Source organism: Eupeodes corollae, chromosome 1 (assembly GCF_945859685.1).
Source record: "Eupeodes corollae chromosome 1, idEupCoro1.1, whole genome shotgun sequence".
Classification (NCBI taxonomy): domain Eukaryota; kingdom Metazoa; phylum Arthropoda; class Insecta; order Diptera; family Syrphidae; genus Eupeodes; species Eupeodes corollae.
Genome location: NC_079147.1, coordinates 102,108,152 through 102,127,665, shown reverse-complemented (window position 1 = coordinate 102,127,665; position 19,514 = coordinate 102,108,152). Strand labels below are relative to the sequence as shown.

The window sequence follows — 19,514 nt, the reverse complement described above, 5'->3', positions numbered from 1 at the left end:
AAAGATATTTCCTTTTAAAATTAGAAAAATCACATAAAAAGGTTTTTGAGGCTGAGGCCATTTTATTTTTATGATTTAATTTATGAAGTACCTTTTTGAATAAAATATTTGATGGTTTTTTAAATCTATAATCCATTTCTCCATCATTTATAATAAAACGGTTTTCAACAAAAAGGGTTTGTTCTTGTAAAGAATCTGTTGCCTACACTATATACACAGTTCTATTATATCAAGTTTTTGAAATTATTCTATGGGACCAATTTTTTTCGCACTCAAACTGAGGATAGAGTTTTTAAAGATCTCAACATTTATTAAACAGCTGGTCCGAATGGTACTCCAGCTGTTATTTTGAAGAGCTGTTCTTCTACGCTAGCAAAACCACTGCGTAAGCTTTTCCATCTATCCTATTCTTCTGGGCTCCTTCCGGGTAGTTGGAAAACTGCATTTGTTCAGCAAATCTCAAATTTTCAAAAAAAAGGCGAAACTTCTTCCCCCGCTAAATAATTATCAGCTTAAAAAATATCTTGAGGAACACAAGCTTCTTAATGACCGGCAATACGGCTTTCGTAGCAAAAGGTCCACTATTGATCTCATGGTTCTCACCGAACAGTGGAACAATCTTTACATCGTTTTGGAGAAAGTAAGATTATTGGATTTGATATTTCAAAGACATTTGACAAAGTTTGGCATCTTGCTCTCTTATCGAAAATGCGTGCTTTTGGTATTGACGAATCTCTTATTCGTTGGATTAGAAATTTTCGTTCGAACCGTTCATATTAAGTTGTATTGGACGGATTCAAATCTAAAACCAATAAAATAAATGCTGGAGTGCCCCAGAGCTTCGTTTTGTCTCCGATCTTTTTCCTCATTTTTATAAATGATCTCCTGTCTGCTACATCTAATCCAATACATTGTTTCGCTCACGATAGTACTCTTAGCTTTTCAAATTCGTTTCAAGACTCACAACTCTCGTCTTCTAATTGTGAAACTGCAACGGAAAAATATGATTAAATCATTAAATTCCGACCTACACAGCATTGTACAATGGCGAATAAAAAAACCTTGTGGAATTTAATGCTTCGAAAACCCACTGCTGTCTTGTATCGTTAAAGTGAGATATACTCTCTTTGCCACTATCTATTAGTGGCACTTGCATCATAAAATAAAAATAAATTGGGTGGCGCAACAGTCTGTTGGGAACCAGGGCCTAGTGACTTACAACTCTCAACCATTCCTGTGTGCGAGAACAGTTGTCAGGAATGGAAGGGACCTACAATTTTAGATCGAATCCGAAAAGCTTATTTGAGAAAGCACTTTTTCATGACAATAATTACTCTTGAAGGAATTCCTCGCAAGAGGCAGTACCCGCGAAAATTTTTTTTTTTTTAAATTAAGGTGGCACAGGCAGGGATTGAACTCAAGACCCCTTGCATGACAGGCCAACGCACTTACCATCATGCCACGGGGGTACTGGCTTTTTAAATGTTTGGTGACATTAATATCGTCAACTCGCTTATCTCACTTACCCTTTTACGGTTTTTTTACTGAACATTTAACTTTTATACCCGCTCTTCAAGGAATGCCCATCAGTTTACCCCTGAGTCCAACTTCTGCCGTACAATTAGCTACAAAGATTTATTTTTTAGCCGTACTACGCGAATGTAGAATTCCATACCTTTCCCTATCATTGCAATGTTCAGGAACTCAAAATCAATGTAAAAAAGGATGTTAGTGTCCATGTCTGATGTTCTCCAACCGTTCCACTTAAATACTTTACAACAATGATAAAAAACGTTAGCCACAGCAACGGTTGAAGGGGTCAGCTAGTATGTATATTTATAAATATAAAAATAACGATGAAAACAGGTATTTTTACAACTTAAGCAAAGAATCAAGCTTTAGTTGGATTCGGAAACGGCACTAATAATAATTAACTCCAAATGTATTTTTAAGACTATGAAAGTATTTTATTCAAGCTTTGCCCAAAACTTCAGATAGAATCAAGTAAAGTGAAATGTTTAAGAAGAATTTTCAAAAAAGAGTAAGATTTTAATTATCTGCACTTTTCAAGATCATTACATATAATTTTATGGTAAGAGAAAATCTCGTTTTTGGTTGTTTTTGGCATTTTTTAAGAACCTGATATAAGGACGAAATTTAGAGTCAAGATTCTTACAAACGAGGCAGTACGCGCCACTTAAGCTTTTAATTTTTTTTGTAAAGTTCATGCTGCTATAACTCGGAAAACTTTTAAAGTATCCTTGAGCTAAATATTAATATTCTAAGCAAAACCCTTTTTGTCATTTTTAAAAATTTAAACCCTAGGACCGGAAAAAAAATTGCCACAAAAAAATGGCCCTCATACAAAAATTATAAGCCTTTCATTAAAAAATCTGCACAGGTATAAAAATATAGGTTTCTGATTGAACAAATTCAGATTTATACAAACCGCAAAACAATAACATTTCAAACTTAAAAGGATGGGAGTTTTTAGATTAATATACATAAAAAATTTACGGTACGTTTTGACAAGAGTGTGATGACAATATTTTCGTTTAAAAAATAACATGGAATGTAGAAATATTTTTCGAATTGAAATTAGTTTTTAAAGAAGTTTATCCTCCTCCATAACCTTCCACAAAAACTATAATAATTTAGATTTTGTGCAGTTCTAGGAAATTCATGTTGAAATTGGAATTATTTTCGGTAAAGGTAAAGGATGGATGAATATTTTGAAATTCATTTGTAAATTGTGGTTGAAATAAAAAGAAAAACTTGGAACCTTCACAGAATTTATAAAAAGAAGGGAAGAGATTTGAAGCAATTTTAATGGATTCTGTTGAAAATTTTATGATGAAATATAAGTTTTGAGTATTCAACAGTACACTATTCTCATAGACTCGAACAAAAACCTCTAACTGAAATAATATCATAGGAAGTCAGATATGGTACCGTAGATGCTTTTATATTACGATACTTGCCGGATTGTGTTTTAGTTTGAAGGTAAACTTTAGTTGGTAAGTTGGCAATCTAAGCGCTAGTCCTCTAAATAAATTAAATGGCGCAAAAGCTCGTAGAGAACCAGAGAGCTTACAACTTGCCTGTAACTACTTTTATGTGCGAGTTATGTAACCGATCTGCTAGGTCGAGAAAGCACTTTTCTTGATAAGAAGTCCTCATGGAGGATTTATGAATTTTTCACAACAGACAGTACCTGTGAAAAAACTTTACGAGATACAAGCTGGGATGAATTCGAAGATCTCTGGAAAGACATTCAAATTTTCGTACGGGTATTATGAAAACGTAAACGCCTTGCTTCAAAAATCGCCAAAAGACGTTAAAAACAACATCTGGTAAGATATAGCGAGAATGTTGCTATAACTGAAACCTTGATTACAAGTTGAATAAGCAAATTTCCATCTGTCGCTGATTTAATGACCGGCTTTCGAATCAGAAAGCTTAACCGTTCTTTTGTTTGGAGAAAGTGATTTGTATTTTAAAATCTCTCTTATTCAAAATACAAATACGGATTAACTTTTATAGAATTACCACGTTCAAGTATTTAAGTCTTTTGGACAGAATCAAAATAACGGCTAAAAAAAACTATAAACAAAACTGAAACATTTACATTAGTTGAAAGCCGCCTCGTTGTTTTATCAATATTTGTATGCACAACGTTCTATTAAAATATCCAGTGGCTTTCCCACCTTAAACAATTCTATCCTAAGTCGGAACTCATTTGCTTAAGAAGCCCGTCAACTGTCGTCTGCAAAGAATCCCAAAGAGCGAAAAACTGCAGAAACTCAAAATTGTAACTCCCAGACGGATCGTCACTGTTGGCGAAGAGGACCTTCCAGTGCCTGGGAGTTTATTTCCACGATCTGCTTAAGTTTGATCCTTCGAAAAGAAAATACTGAGAACTGGCACTGGTCTTGTCTTGTCTTCGATATCTTTTCTGAACGAGAATGATTACACTGGATAACTACCTTCTAATTTTGGCTAACCAAATTATAAGAAGGATGACAATCCAACAGTGACTGCCAGAGCCCTGGTACCTCATCGTAATGGACATTAATAAATAAATAAATTAGGTGGCGCAACAGTTATTTAAGAACCGGGGCGTAGTGACTTACAACTTTCAACCATTCTGTTCACGAGTACTGTTGTCAAGGATGGAGGAGACCTACAGTTTTGAGCCAAACCCGAATGGCTAATTTGGGAAAGCACTTTTCATGACAAGAATTACTCTTGAAAAATGTATCAATTCCTCCAAAGAGGCATGGCCCCCAGCTTTAGATGGCACATGCAGGGATTAAACCCAGGACCTCTGGCATGACAAATAAGCACTGACGTGGATAAGCGTGCCACCAACCCTTAAACCATCAACAATGACAACTCGGACGGAACACCCCGAAGATAACCAATCAACCGACTTTTATTTAACAATGTATGTAGATGGACATGTAGTGTAGATGACTTTATTCTCTCCCCGTTTTCATATTCAAAACTAAATCCTCTTCTATTTTTCTAACATTCTCACTGGATTTAAACATAGCATGGTTGGTCAGAACTCTTATAGCTTGCACTAAAGTCCAATTTTGGCATACTCTTTCCAACATTTCGGTTGGTATCTCACGAATTAATGCTTCAATGTTGTCTTCCAAACGATCCAGGCAGCTAATTGACCGGTTCCGAACGTCAAATAAAATGTTCACCGAAGTCGCCTCTTAATAAGTTCATTCTGCTTATTTACGTACCCATACAAAAATGAGCTTCGTCGCCGTACACAATTTTTCGGTAAAAGAAGAAAAGAAGCGCGCGATGAACTTTCTTAACGGAGCGTTGTTCGTTTGTAAGACGAATCATGGTTAAATTATAGACCAAACTGAAGATGTTTGACAGTGAAACAAAACAAGAGTGACGATTGACAAAACACGTCAGCTGTTCAAACCAGTGTTGGCAAAAAGATAATAGCTCAAAAATCACTATATAAGGGAATTGTGTCCATTAGTCTTGCCTTTTTTGTCAGTGAGTTCCCAATCTTAAAGACTTTGAGCTATAAAAGTCTTCCAAATCAATCCTGCGATAAATTTTAATAATTTTTAATCTTTTCCAATTCCACCGAACATTTACCAAACGCTGAGGGTTGTACCTTAACATCACTTTGAAAATTTGTGAAATATTTTAAATTGAAAAACACGTTAACTTCATCTTCCCAAATTTTATTGTTTTAATTTAGTCTTCTCTCTTTGTTTGTGTATTTACAGAAACCATATGCCTGCCAAATAGCCGGATGTACAAAACGTTACACAGACCCATCGAGTCTCCGTAAACATGTAAAAAATCACTCAATCCGCAATGGCAACATCAACGGTCGGCGAAAATCCTCTAGTTCGTCTATAAATAATTCAACATCAGCCACATCGACATCATCAACATCGTCGTCGTCGTCTGCATCACGGCAACAATTGTCGAAAATCCGTCGCCATTCCGAGTCATCACTGATGATGGGCCAAACGAAATTGGTGGTGACAACACCAACAACAACCGCGCACAACACAAATTCCCTCACCGCCTCAATGGTTTCATCAAACATTCAATACAATAAGCCGTCCAGTAATCAGCACCTGAGCACCTTGCGTCAGCAACAGCCTCAAGCGGCCTACCAGAACCACCATTACCATCACCATCGACTGGGATCGGCACCGGCACCAGGACCGGGCCCACTGATGCACACGTTACACGAATCCGATGATTTTTTCCAAAGTGATTACCTGCTGTTCGAGGATGCATTCACCACTGCTACATCAGCAGCCGTGGGCAAGAATAACAAATCGTCCGCCTTGGCAATGGCCATTTCCGGAAGATCCACCAAAACCGAAACGGAGCCCACATTTAACAGCAATGACAATGGCAACCGCACTGTTTGTGCATCGGCGGCGGCCATTAGTGAACATTACCCGTTGCCGCCGCCGTCATCCTTCGGGATCGAGAACATTAAATTACGCCCAACTTACAATCATCATGAGAAGCACCATCATCGGTACGAAAATGCTCCACCAATATCCTCGGACTCCAGCATGACCATTCTAAATAGTCCCACGGCTTCGGCTGATAGCAATTCAATGAACTTTAATGAGCTGTCTAATTGCATTGTTACAATCGAAAGTACTCGCACCGAGAATTCGATTGATGGATGCCAGTCCGCCGCCGCCTCCGGTTTCGTTAGGCTTCATCCCCTCTCGTCATCTCACATGGTCGACGACGACGACGATGCAAGTCCTTCGGCAAATCCCAACCCCAACCAACCATTAGCAGGATGCAATGCAATGATCAAACATGAAACAGCCCTTACCGTCATCGGTGGTGGTAGCGGCAGTGAGGCTGAAAGTGGGGACGTTGAAATCGAATGCAATGAATTCGTCTCATTTGAATATGTCAAAAAGCTTTTGTCAGATACATTCGATTATAGTGATTCCGATGGACAGCATCTGGATGGCGGAAATCTGTCAACTGATACCAACAATAGTGGCAGCGAAGCCGTTGACCATGATTTAGAGAGTAACTTCGATATGGATTATTTAAATAGTTTCATTTAAAATCAAAATAAATTAAGTTTTCTATTTTCAAAATTACTATCAATTCAAATATGTGCAATTTAAAAAAGAGAATAAAACGGAGAATCACATCTAAATTAACAATTAACTTTAAGCTCGTCTTCCAATTATTTGTTTGTACATTATTTAAAAAATTTGTCAATCATTCATTTCCCAAACAAAAGAAAAGAAAAAATTATATAATTTTTGTTTTAATTTAAGAATAATATCTATTGTAAAAGATTTACACGTATTTTTTAATCTTCCAAGTTTTTTAAATTAGTTTTAAACGTTTTCTTCAAAAGACAATTTTTTAAGCTATAATTTCTATGCAAAACATCACTTAATCGATTTAATTCGATATTCCTCTAAGGACCAAAATAATTATGCAATAAGCTTTAAATAAGTAGTAAGACTTTTTATATTTTTGATATAAGCTGTTTATATAAATAAAAATGACTTAAATAAAACTTTTATTGAAATTTTTTCTATTTTTAAAAGAACTTTATACAGGTTGGTTAAAAAGTGATAATAATTTGTACCTAGGGATTAATAGTTTATTTGAGCGCCTTCAGATCGGACATTGAGAGGTCTTCCCGCTAGAGAAATCTTTGTCAAACACTTAAGACATACACCAGTTTTTGCGAACTGCTTAACAATATTGTTTATGTTCTTTAAAGGAGGCGGATGTGGAATACGACTCGATTAAAATGGTGCTACCTTTCATTGTGACTGATGTTAAAGCGGCTAATAATATTCTCGGCATAGACGGGCTAGACTCATTTTGGCTTAATATGAAGCAAGAGGTAGTATATAATATATCTAACGTCAAGCTAGGAAGGGAAGACATCTTTGGTGGAATCATCGGGAAGAACAGCCTGCACGACAACACTTCCGACAATGGTTTCAGGCTCATAGATTTTGCTGCGGGGCGAAACGTCATGGTAGCCAGTACGCGTTTTCCACACCTCAACATCCACAAAGGAACTTCGACTTCTCCAGATCAATCTAAAGTCAACCAGATTGACCATATTGTGATCGAAGCCAGACACGCTTCCAGCATCATGGATGTACGAACTTTCCGAGGAGCTAACATCGACTCGGACCACTACCTCGTTGTAGCCAAGGTAGCACTTCGGATTTTCAGACACAAGGCAAACCAGGGAGGTGCTGGGAGAAGATACAACGTCGAACGGCTACAATCGCCAGAGATCGCCAAATCCTTCTCTGCCGCCAACACAATGTATCGAAAACCAGTGGCAACATTGCCAAGATGCAATCAGAGAAGCCGCCTCTGATGTGCTGGGTTTCAAACAGGCACCAACAAGGAACCCCTGGTTTGATGAGGAATGTCGGCAGGCAAATGCAGCCAAACAACAGGCACGCAAAGTGGCGCTGCATAAAAGAACGAGAGCTGCTCGTGAGCTCTATGAGCAGAAGAGGCGAGAGGAACGCCGACTTCTCAGAAGGAAAAAGAGAGGGCATGAGAATTGTGCGGTCGAAGATGTTGAGAGGTATAAAAGCATTAATGAGGTTCGAAAGTTTTATGAACAGGTGAAACGAAATTCACAGGTACATAAACCTAGAACCGAAGGCTGCAAAGACGAAAGTGGAAACATCATAGTGGAACCACAGTCAATGCTGAGGATATGGAAGGACCACTTCTGCAGACTGTATAACGGCAACGAAGAACTGAATTCCGCTGTCAGGCAGGATGACCCATTCGATATAGACGACGAGATCCAACAATCCTGTCCTCCCGACTTAGACGAAGTAAAGATTGCCATATCTAAGTTAAAGTCTAATAAAGCCGCTGGAGCAGATGGCTTGAATGCCGAACTCTTTAAAGCAGCTGGGGATAATCTGGTTAGGAGCATGCACCAACTTATCTGTAAGATATGGTCGGAAGAAAACATGCCCGATGAATGGAACCTCAGTATTGTTTGCCCGATCCTTAAAAAAGGACACCCTCTAAACTGCACCAACTATAGAGGAATAAGTCTACTTAACATCGCCTATAAAATCTTCTTTGCCGTTATATGTGAACGTCTAAAGCCCATCGTCAACAACCTGATAGGTCCTTATCAGTGTGGTTTTAGACCAGGAAAGTCCACCGTTGATCAAATATTCACATTACGGCAGATCCTGGAAACAAAGTACATGCTGTCATCTAGAAAGCACATACAACACCGACGTTTTGGTCAAAACGTCACAATCGACAGACGTTACTTTTAGGTAGTCAAGGACTTGAGTGGTAAAGTCTCTCTCTCTAGGGACCAAAGTGTTGCTATATAAGACCCTTATCATCCCCGTCCTGCTATACGGTCCAGAAGCATGGACCGTGTGATCTACGGTTCCGTATGCATCGAAGGGGAGTGGAGGAGAAGATGGAACGACGAACTGTAGGTACTGTACGGGCTGTACAGCGACGTAGACTTAGCCAGGGACCGAGCTAGATGGAGAAGTTTGTCGGGTGAGGACTGTAGCGCCACCTTAAGTAAGTAAGTAACGTCACGTTAAAAAAAACTAATGTAAATGATTTATGTAATGAATTTAGTAGCATTTTTGATAAATCATTAGGCCGTTGCATACCTTTTAAAGCCCATCTAGAACTAAAATCTAAGCAGGAAATGGAGCGCCTTGTTTCAGAAGGAATTTGGAAACCAATTAAGTTTAGTAATTGGGCAGCACGAGTCGTCGTGGTACCAAAGAGTGACGGGCGAGTACGAATCTGTGGGGACTTCAAAGGTTTAAATGCGCAGTTAGAAGTAGAACATGTGCTTATACCAAGAATAGAAGAGATGTTATACAAGGTGCGAGGTGGCAAATTTTTTGCAAAAATTGATCTGTCGAACGCTTACCTCCAGGTTGAGCTTGATGATGAATCGAAGGAGTTTATGGTCGTCAACATAGTCATGGGATTGTACCAGTGTCAGCGGTTGCCATTTGGAGTTGCTAGCGCTCCGGCAATATTCCAAAGATTAGTTGAATAGGTAATTGCGGGGGTTTGCCAGTGTGGAAACTATATATTGATGATATAATTGTGGCAGCCGAAACCACTCATGAGCTCTTGGACACTTTACGCGAAATTTTTGGAAGGCTTAAGTCATATGGTCTGGTTTGCAAGCAGCAAAATGTATTTTGTTGCAGTGAGAAATTGTATGTCTAGGCTACAACATTAGTGAGTCAGGTATACGACCTTCAGATTCCAAGGTTATCGCGATTAAAGAATTGCCACGTCCAACTAACGTGAAAGATGTACAGGCTTTCATGGGGAAAGTCAATAATTATAATAAATTTATTAAAAACTTATCTCAAATCAGTGCTCCTTAAACATACTCCGCAGGAATGATACAGCGTTTGTGTGGCGGTCACAACTAGTGGACGCAACGAGGCTATCTCACTTTCGTGACAATTTGCCTATAATTCTGGCTACGGACGCGTCCTCTCCTAGCATAGGAGCCGTCATTTCTCATGTGCTTCCCAATGGATCGGAAGTGCCGATTGCACACGCTTCAAAGACTTTGAACATACATCAAAAACGGTACAGTCAGAGAGAGAAGGAGGCCCTGTATATCATATACGGGGTGCAGAAGTTTAATCAGTATCTTTACGATCGACAATTTATTTTGTATACGGACCATAAGCCGTTCGTCTCAATATTTAACCCTGAAAAAAATTTACTTGTCTTTACATCTCAAAGATTGCAGCGCTGGGCTTTGTTTTTGATTGGTTATCAATATAGCGTCAGATACAAGCCTACAAGTAAACATGGAAACGCAGACGCGTTGTCCCGGTTACCAATGAGGCAGGACGAGCGAAAACTCCTGTCTGCATGTTCAATTTAATGAAGTGATTGAAACGTTTCCAGTGGATGCCAAGCAAATAGCCAGTGCCACAGCCGTGGATTTCGTTCTATCCAAAGTACTCAAGTTTTAACGTCAAGGCTGCACTCATCAAAGCTTATAGATATACAGTTGAAACACAGAAAATAATATTATTTTACTTCAGGCTGAGCACGTTCGCGTCGTTGTTCCATCATCGCAGCAGCCAAATGTGTTGAAGCTGCTCACTGGGGATCACAAGAATGAAGCAGCTATTAAGGAGATATTGCTGGTAAACATTTATATACAAGGAAATAAGCAGTAGCCCAAGGAAGGAGTATTCGTCGTGGCCGTCACCTGATCAGCCATGGCAGCGTATACACCTGGATTTTGCGGGTCCATTTCTTGGACACATGTGCTTGGTCTGTATAGATGCATTTTCTAAGTTCCCGTTCGTTGTTAAAATGTCCACAACAACGTCATCTGCCATAATTTCAATTCTGGAAGAAATTTTTGCGCTGGAGGGACTACCTGATATAATTGTTTCGGACAATGATCGACAATTTGTTTGAGAAATTCTGTTCTTCAAATGTCATTCAAAATTTGATGTCAGAACCTTTTCATCCTGCCTCTAATGGAAAGGCTTAACGTTTTGTAAGGACCTTCAAAAAGTCATTAAAGAAGATTATGGAAGGAGGAGAAGACTTGAATAATGCGTTACTTCACCATTTAAGCACTTTTCGATCGACACCGAATCCTGTTACAGGGAAATCACAAATAAAATTCCTCTTGCTTTGATTTTCCCTCGACGGAACAAACTACAAAGCAGCAGAGGACTTAATAGTTTTGTTAGCGAACAGCTGGTGTTTGTGAAGAACTTCTCAAGAGGACCAAAATGGATTCGAGGTAGGGTAAAAAAGCAACTTGGGTGGATGACATACCTTGTATCCACAGTTTTTGGAGCTCTTAAGCGACAGATGAGGCCTCAGCACTCGGATGAAAATTACTTGGATGAGTTTTTCATGAATAAGGGCCTTCAAAGTTCTGCAGAAAATCAGGCAAGTATAAATTCTGATAATACTAATATTCCTTCAGTCTCATCAACAGTAAGCAAGATTGTTCCTCAACCAACAAAAACAAGGGACAACAATGCACCTGTGCAACTCTTCAACATTTAAATAACCACCACGTGAAGTGTTGCAAGCATCGATTCTTTTGAAGTAATTTTCCACCACTTTTTGACACATATTGGGTGGTATCCCAGCCATAACTTGACGAATGTTGGTTTTTAAGTGATCAAAACTTAAAGGTTTAAAAGCCCAGTGGTGTTGGTAGCCAGGTGATATCGCCACAGCGAGAAATTAAGTGGCCAGGAAAAGTGTCTAGCAAAAAAGCCATATTTGCTCGAGTTGTATGGGCCGTGGCACGCTCTTGTTGAAACCACATACACTCCAAGTCGTCATCTTCAATAGCAGGAAAAAAAGGAGGTTATTATATGACCATTACGCTCTTGTAACAAAATAAATGTAGTGCCTCAACTTCCCTTACCACCATTACAACCCCTAACTACTGGCACTAGAGGCTGATCCTGGCAGCATGAATGTGAGGGTGCCCAGGCAACGGCAACTTGGCATGATTGCGAAAAGCACGATCTAGCTCTAATTATAACTTACTTACTTACTAAAGGTGGAGCTACAGTCCTAGACTTTTTTTTAACAGAGTTATATTAAAACGACTTGATTATAACGAAAGTAAATGACAGACTGAATATTTTATTGAAAAATATTTTCTTTATACATAATAGTCAAAACTTGATTACTTAGGGATTTTGATCGCAAGTATAAACTTAACAAGTTTTCCATTATCTCCACTCGAACAAAATTTACCTCAAACGTAAACCCATGTTATTAGAACAGAAATTATGTTTTTCGGTAGAAACTGGCTTAGTAAAATAATCTGCAACCATTGATTCAGTTCCAATTCCAATGAAAGAGATAATGTTCATGTTCTTCTTCTCACGAATAAAGTGATGTCTAACATCAATGTGTTTGGATCTTGATAAGTACTTGCTTGTCGACGCCAGATGAACTGCACTTTTGTTGTCGCAATATATATTCATGACCGAATTGTTAAAATTATGGTTCAGTTCAGACTCGAGGCCACGAATCCACATTGCTTCTTGAGTTAAGGCCGAAAGTGCCATATATTCGGCTTCTGTTGTGGATAATGCAACAGTTGGCTGATGTTTTGTCGCCCAAGACACAGCACCTCCCTGTAAGATACATACGTATCCTGTGACAGATCTTCTTTCGTCACAATCGCTTGCCCAATCTGAATCAGAATATATTTGAAATTCAGGATTTCCATTTCTTGAAAATTTCAGTTTGGCCGATTTTGTCCCTTTCAGATATCTAAAGAGTCTCTTGACAGCAGTCCAATGTTCATTGCCAGGACAGTTGTTGAATTTGCTTAATTTGTTGACTGTAAAGCAAATATCCGGTCGAGTGCACTGTGCTGCGAATAATAAGCTTCCAATTGCTTGCTGATAAGGAATCTTAGCCATTTCTTTTTCTTCTTCTGAAGATTTAGGTGACATCTCTTTTGACAGTTTTATGTTGATATCCATAGGAGTTGCTACAGGATTTGACTCATCCATGTTAAATTTCATCAGCATCTCAGATATATATTTTTCATGATCTAGATAAATTTCATCTTTGTCACGTGAAATCTGAATTCCTAAACAATTCTTCGCGGTTCCCAAAAACTTCATTTTGAACTCTTTCATCAAATTTAGTTTCAGATTTTCATAAAATACTGTTTCGTTAGTGAAGATTAGGATATAATCAACATAGATTGCTAGAAACGTCATGGCCTTATCCTTTCTATGGAAGTATATGCAAGGATCAACTTGCGAACGCTTCAATTCAAGTTTTTGTAGGACTCGATCCAATTTGGTGTTCCAAACTAAACTTGATTGCTTAAGTCCATAAACAGCTTTGTTCAGTTTCATCACTTGACCTTCTCTTCCCATCAAAAACCCCTTCGGTTTCTCAACATAGATATCTTCAGTTAACTCACCTTGGAGAAAAGCAGTAATAGCATCCATCTGTTCAATTCGCAAATCATACTTTACTGACAATGCTATTAAATACCGGATAGAAGAGTATCTCACAACAGGTGAATAGGTTTCTTCATAGTCAATACCTTTCTTCTGTGTAAAACCTTTTACCACCAATCGAGCCTTGTATCGTACATTATCCATCTCACTTAGCTTCTTCTTGAATATCCATTTCGTCTTGATAATGTTGGCTCCATCAGGCTTGTCGACACATTTCTAGGTATCATTTTCCTCAAATGATTTCATCTCACTCTGCATCGCTTCTATCCATTTTTCTTTGTCATCTCTGGATAACATATCTTCCATGTCTTCGGGTTCTTCCAAATTGTTGACAGTTTCAGCATTGTAAACTACTCTTGGTAATTTTGAGATTCTTTCGCTTCGGCGTGGGAGAGCAGATTCTCCAGCTTCTTCTTCAAATTCTGGATTTGATGAACATGACTCGTAGTCGTTTTCTATGACAAGATTTTCTTGTTTCTCTATTGGATGTACCCCCACTACAGCTGTATACTTTGGAACTTCATTGGTGTTTTCATTTTGAATTTTGTAGTGAAAGTTATCCTCATGAAATACAACATCACGGCTGATGAAAACATCTTTCTTTTGTAGGCTGTACAGACGGAAACCTTTGGAAGTATTCGAACATCCCACAAAAATGCATTTTTCGGATTTTGAATCCAGCTTTCGTCGTTTTTGTTTGGGAATGTGAGACATCGCTGTGCAACCAAAAATTCGAAAAGAACTAACATCCGGTTTGCGATTGCTCCATAACTCTTCTGGAGTTTTTTTAAGCTTTCTATGCGGTGAACGGTTGACAATATAACTTGCACAGTTAACTGCTTCAGCCCAAAAAAATTTAGGCATTTTAGCATCACACAACATAGCTCGAGCCTTCTCTATAAGAGTTCTGTTCATCCTTTCTGCCAAACCGTTCTGTTCTGGAGCATAGGGAACGGTTGTTTGATGAACAATCCCAGACTTCTTCAACTCTAGTTGCATAGCTTTGTTTATGAATTCTGTACCATTGTCCGTTCGTAAAATTTTAATTCTGGATTCTTGTTGGTTTTCGACTTCGGCTTTGAATTCACGAAAACAGTTCAACACAGCATCTTTCGTCTTCATAAAGTAAACGAATACCTTCCGAGTGAAATCATCTATGAAAGTAACAAAATATATACTTCCCTTTATAGATTTCACCTCCATTGGACCACACACGTCTGAATGTATTATCTGAAGTACTTTTGATGACCTTGACCCTTCTGATGGAAAACTTGTCCGATGCTGCTTGCCTTCTGCACATGACAAACATGTCGACTGAGAATCTTGATTCAAAGCAATACCCTTAACTAAGCCTCGAGCAAGTAATTTCAAATTTTCTTGTCCCAAGTGACCAAACCTTCGATGCCAAACATTGTCCAGGTTACTTCTTGCAAAATTAGCATTCTTATATGGAGCAGTATCCAACTTGTAAAGACCGTTTTCAGATTTACCATTTGCAATGACTTCATTTGAAGAATTCATGACACGACATCCATCTTTGTCGAAGATGACAACATTGTCATGATCCACAATCTTGTTTATGGATAGTAAGTTGACTTTTAATTCCGGGACATAAAGAGCATCATGAACAACAACATCACGTCTTCCTTTAGGAGTTAAAACAGTCAACGAAATGTCGCCCTTACTAACAGCATTCATTAACATGTTATTTGCTGTCTTAATTTGACCTTGAAATGGCTTGAATTGCTTGAAAAAATCAGGATCAGATGTCATGTGATCGGTGGCACCACTATCAAAACACCATTCATGCTGTTTGGACTCTGCGTGAAACGCTGCAAACATTGAGCCACCTTTTTCTGACTTCAAATCTTGTCCTTTAAACTTCGATAGACAATCTGCAGCGTAGTGTCCGACCCCACCACAGTTAAAGCAACGATATTTCCCTTTCTTGTCATACTTAGGCTTCCATTTCTTGTGTGAATTGGGAAAACTTCCTCTCTTTGACAAAAGAGCACTATTGGATGATTTGGAATCATATTTAACGTCTTGCAGCAATTTCATTTTGATGGAATCTGCTGAAATTACTTTTCCACTGCAACCAATGCTCATGATCATCGGCCTATAATCATCAGGAAGACCTTTCAATAATAAGCTACCAACCCATTCATCATTTACTGCAAATCCTATTTCATTCAACTTCTGTGCGGTCGAAACGATTTGGCTTACGTAATCTTCTATAGAGGAACATTCTACCAGGACCACTGAGCATAGTTTTTGAAGTAAACCTATGCGCCTGTCCAGACCAGAGTCTTGAAAAAGATTTTGCAAAGCAGTCCAAACTTCTTTGGAAGTTGTTCCATTCTTAACATGGACATAAAGACTCTTGTCGATAGCCAGAATCATTTCGCAACGAGCAATCTTGTCCTTAGAAAGATCCAACTCAACGCCAGGAACATTCTCGATACATTTCCATGAATCTTCAAGTTCTAGTTGGGTTTTCATGGCAAAACTCCATGTTGACCAATTTTCAGAACCAGTTAGCTTCTCCATTTGATGGATTCCCAAATTCTGTTGTACAGACATTTTTATCCAGTATATGTATATATTCCTTGAATCTTGCTATTGTCCTGGGCCCATAACCTTTTAACAGAGTTATATTAAAACGACTTGATTATAACGAAAGTAAATGACAGACTGAATATTTTATTGAAAAATATTTTCTTTATACATAATAGTCAAAACTTGATTACTTAGGGATTTTGATCGCAAGTATAAACTTAACAAGTTTTCCAACACTTTTACCCTTCTAGCTAAGTCTACATCGCTGTACAGCCCGTACAGCTCGTCGTTCCATCTCTTCCTCCACCTTAAAGTTACGTATGTCGATGGGGACGTTTTGACCAAGACGTTGGTGTTGTATGTCCTTTCTTGACGACAGCATGTACTTTGTTCTGCCCTCATGAACTGTTAAACCCATTTTTGCCGCCTCTGCCTCAATACTTACAAAAGCCCCATTGACAACACGCTGAGTTTTTCCGATTATGTCAATGTCATCAACATGTGCTATTAATTGGACAGACTATTGAAAGGTAGTGCCTCTAGTTTTGACGTGTGAGCTCTGCACTATTCTTTTAACGGTGATATTAAAGAGATCGCATGACAAAGCATCACCTTGTCTAAAGCCTTTTTCGACATCGAAAGGTTCTGCTAAGTGGATTCCAACCGTTATGGAGCAGTGCGAATTCTCCATGGTCATCCTGCACAAATGGACGAGTTTTGGCAGGGATGCCAAAACTAGACATGGCCCTATATAGCTCGTCCCTGTAGATGCTGTCATATGCGCCCTTAAAATCAATGAAAAGATGGTGTGTGTCGAATTGATGTTCTTAGGTTTTTCAGGATCTACCGTAATGTGAATATTTGTTCGAATTTTCTGGTCTTAAAGCACATCAATTAGATTTTTTTTCAAAATTTTACCATATGTCAAAAACATTATTTTTCGTTGCAGAAAATTGTTTTGGAGATGAAATCATATTTAAGTCGGAGAATTTTCGAGGTAACAAATCTTTTTTTCATTTTTTTTTTTTGATTTATGAAAAAACCGTTAATTGTATTTTTTCTTCTTTCAAAAATATAGTGGTTTAGTATCACGTTGCAATATATAATATAAAATTTAATTCGAGTCTCTAGCGTCATTGGTTCATGAGATATTTAGGGTTAACCAAAATATTCACCTTTTTTTAAACTGCTATGGTAAAAAAAACCACAACCGCAATTTTCTTGAAATCCCTTTTTGCATTTTTTTGCATTATTATCTGGTGTAACAAAATTTATTTAAAGTCGATATCTCTACTGGTTCTTGAGCTAGGGACGACGAAAATACGTCGCGAACGTACGTACACACTCATGCATAGACAAGACATCTTTCTAAAAATCCTTTATTTCGTCTCTAGGGACCTAGAAACGTCGAGAAATGTCAAAATTTTCAATTTGATAAATCGGACCCATTACAATAACATCCTATGGAATCGTACAAACAATACTTGTGGCGTATATAATAATGTAACAAAATGCGAACTATCAAATTTGTCAAAAGAAAAAACCGTTACAAATTCTTAATTTTTTTTTAAAATTTGATTTTTAGAAGCTCAATTGATCACTCTTAATAGCTTAAATGATCTTATTTAGTTCCACAATGTTATGGTCGCGAAAGGTTAATAATATTTTTTGTCTTGGTACAAATTTGTCCCCGTTCGCGTCGTCTTCGTGAAAGGGTTAAAAGATTAAAGCTTCGTAACAACCTAACCTCGAGACTTAACTTAAATCCTATTTTAATAAATATATATACAATTTAAAATCTGTTATTAAAGAAAATTTAAAGCTACATCGATCGGTAAAAGATGAGGATGTTTTAGCCTTTGGACCAGATTCGACTATTAAGGACTGAGCATTGTTTCTCCCCTGCTGATCTCGTTGTTTCTCTAGCCCAATGACTTTCTTTGGACCAATAATTGCATTTACCTCTGCGCTTTGAACTACTACCCAAGTTTTTATTATTTCTATTTAATTTTTTCCAGCTACTACTTGGCATTTATGCAGCTTCGGATGAACTATCACGTTCACTTCCATTTGACCTTGACTTGAGAAGGGCCTCTTCGTTAACCAAATGGTCAGTTAGCTTGTCGATCGTTTGCGCTGTCCGTGGCACCGCATACCACGCGGTTCTCACATTGTCGAATTTTGATGATAGGCTACCTAAAATTTTCGCTATTACAACTTGCTCCTTCTGCTCCAGGTCTATGTCCTTCAAACGCTGAGCAAGCGACATAACCCTAGCGGCATAATCGGCCATGCTTTCTTCATCTTCAATCCTGCAGCTGATGAACCTATCCAAAAGCACCTGTACAGATTGATCACTCTTTTCTGCATGCACTGTTCTTAATCTGGACCACATTTGAGCAGACGTTGTGCAGTCAGACAAATATTTTAACTGGCCCAATTCCAGCCAACGCATCAGAAAAGCTTGCGCCTCTGCGTCCTTTTCATCCCAAGCTGCAAAGTCGGAATTCGGACGAGTCAGGGTACCTAAAATATATTGATTAAGTTTGTATTAGTTCATATAAATCTCCATCTGCCTTCGCCATAGATGCTAATCCTGTCCATTAAATCGATAAATGTGATATACCTTGTGATCAGATAAGTCACGTGTGTTTCAGTCGGAATTTCAGGAACAATATCTTCTTTAATTTCTCTTTTTGGATTTTCAGAATGCGAATCAATTGAAGAATCGGAAAAACTCTCAGCAGCTAAATCTTTCTCAGACATAAAAAAGAAAAGAAAATTAATTAACTAATTATAATTAATTATTTAAAAAGACAGAGAACCCTGGGCCCATAACCTGTTCAGTGTAAGAATTTTATTGAAAGGAAAGAAAAAGCTTTACACAAAATGACAGGTTAAGTTATATGTGTCTAAGACCTTTGGAGACCTGTCAATGTAAGAGTACAGTACAAAAAAGTTTTAATATTACACATTAAGAGCAAAAAATTAAACTATTATTTCAACAGCGCAATAAGATAGAATAAAAAATGTCTTCAAGAGTCACAAAAACTCTACACACATAATTTATTTGGCTGTGATGGCCTTGAACCTGAAATTTACGTCAAGAATTGGGTTTGACTTAAAAAGATTTATAAATTTAGGAAATATTTAAATCCAAGCTAAATTTTTAAGGAAACAAAACACATTTATCATTATATTAAACACTACACCTATACCCCTAACTTCTTCCTTAAATATAACTCTTTCCCTTAAATTAAATCCCATATATTACTAAACCTATACCAAACACTAACGAGTATGAGGATAGGGGAAACTTATATAGTGATTTATCACTATAAGTCGCATCTCTGTCAAAATATTATGTTTCTAGTTTTGATATTTTTGTAAGGGTAGTTAGGTAGGTTTTAACTTATA

General features: G+C 37.9%; 2 protein-coding genes across 2 annotated transcripts in view; both read left to right on the top strand.

Moving 5' to 3' along the window:
• The window catches only part of LOC129943373 (serine-rich adhesin for platelets), a 29,541-nt gene extending 22,575 nt beyond the window's left edge, over nucleotides 1-6,966 (top strand). Inside the window, exon 3 of the mRNA XM_056052761.1 lies at nucleotides 5,268-6,966. Within this exon, the coding sequence (XP_055908736.1) occupies nucleotides 5,268-6,599 (1,332 nt within the window). The 3' untranslated portion in view covers nucleotides 6,600-6,966. The remainder of the gene's footprint in view (nucleotides 1-5,267) is intronic.
• A 2,260-nt stretch (nucleotides 6,967-9,226) lies between these two features.
• On the top strand, nucleotides 9,227-9,589 carry LOC129942164 (uncharacterized protein K02A2.6-like). The gene has a single exon (XM_056050987.1). It carries the CDS (start codon nucleotides 9,227-9,229, stop codon nucleotides 9,587-9,589), a length of 363 nt encoding a protein of 120 aa, XP_055906962.1.
• The last annotated feature ends 9,925 nt before the right edge of the window (nucleotides 9,590-19,514 follow it).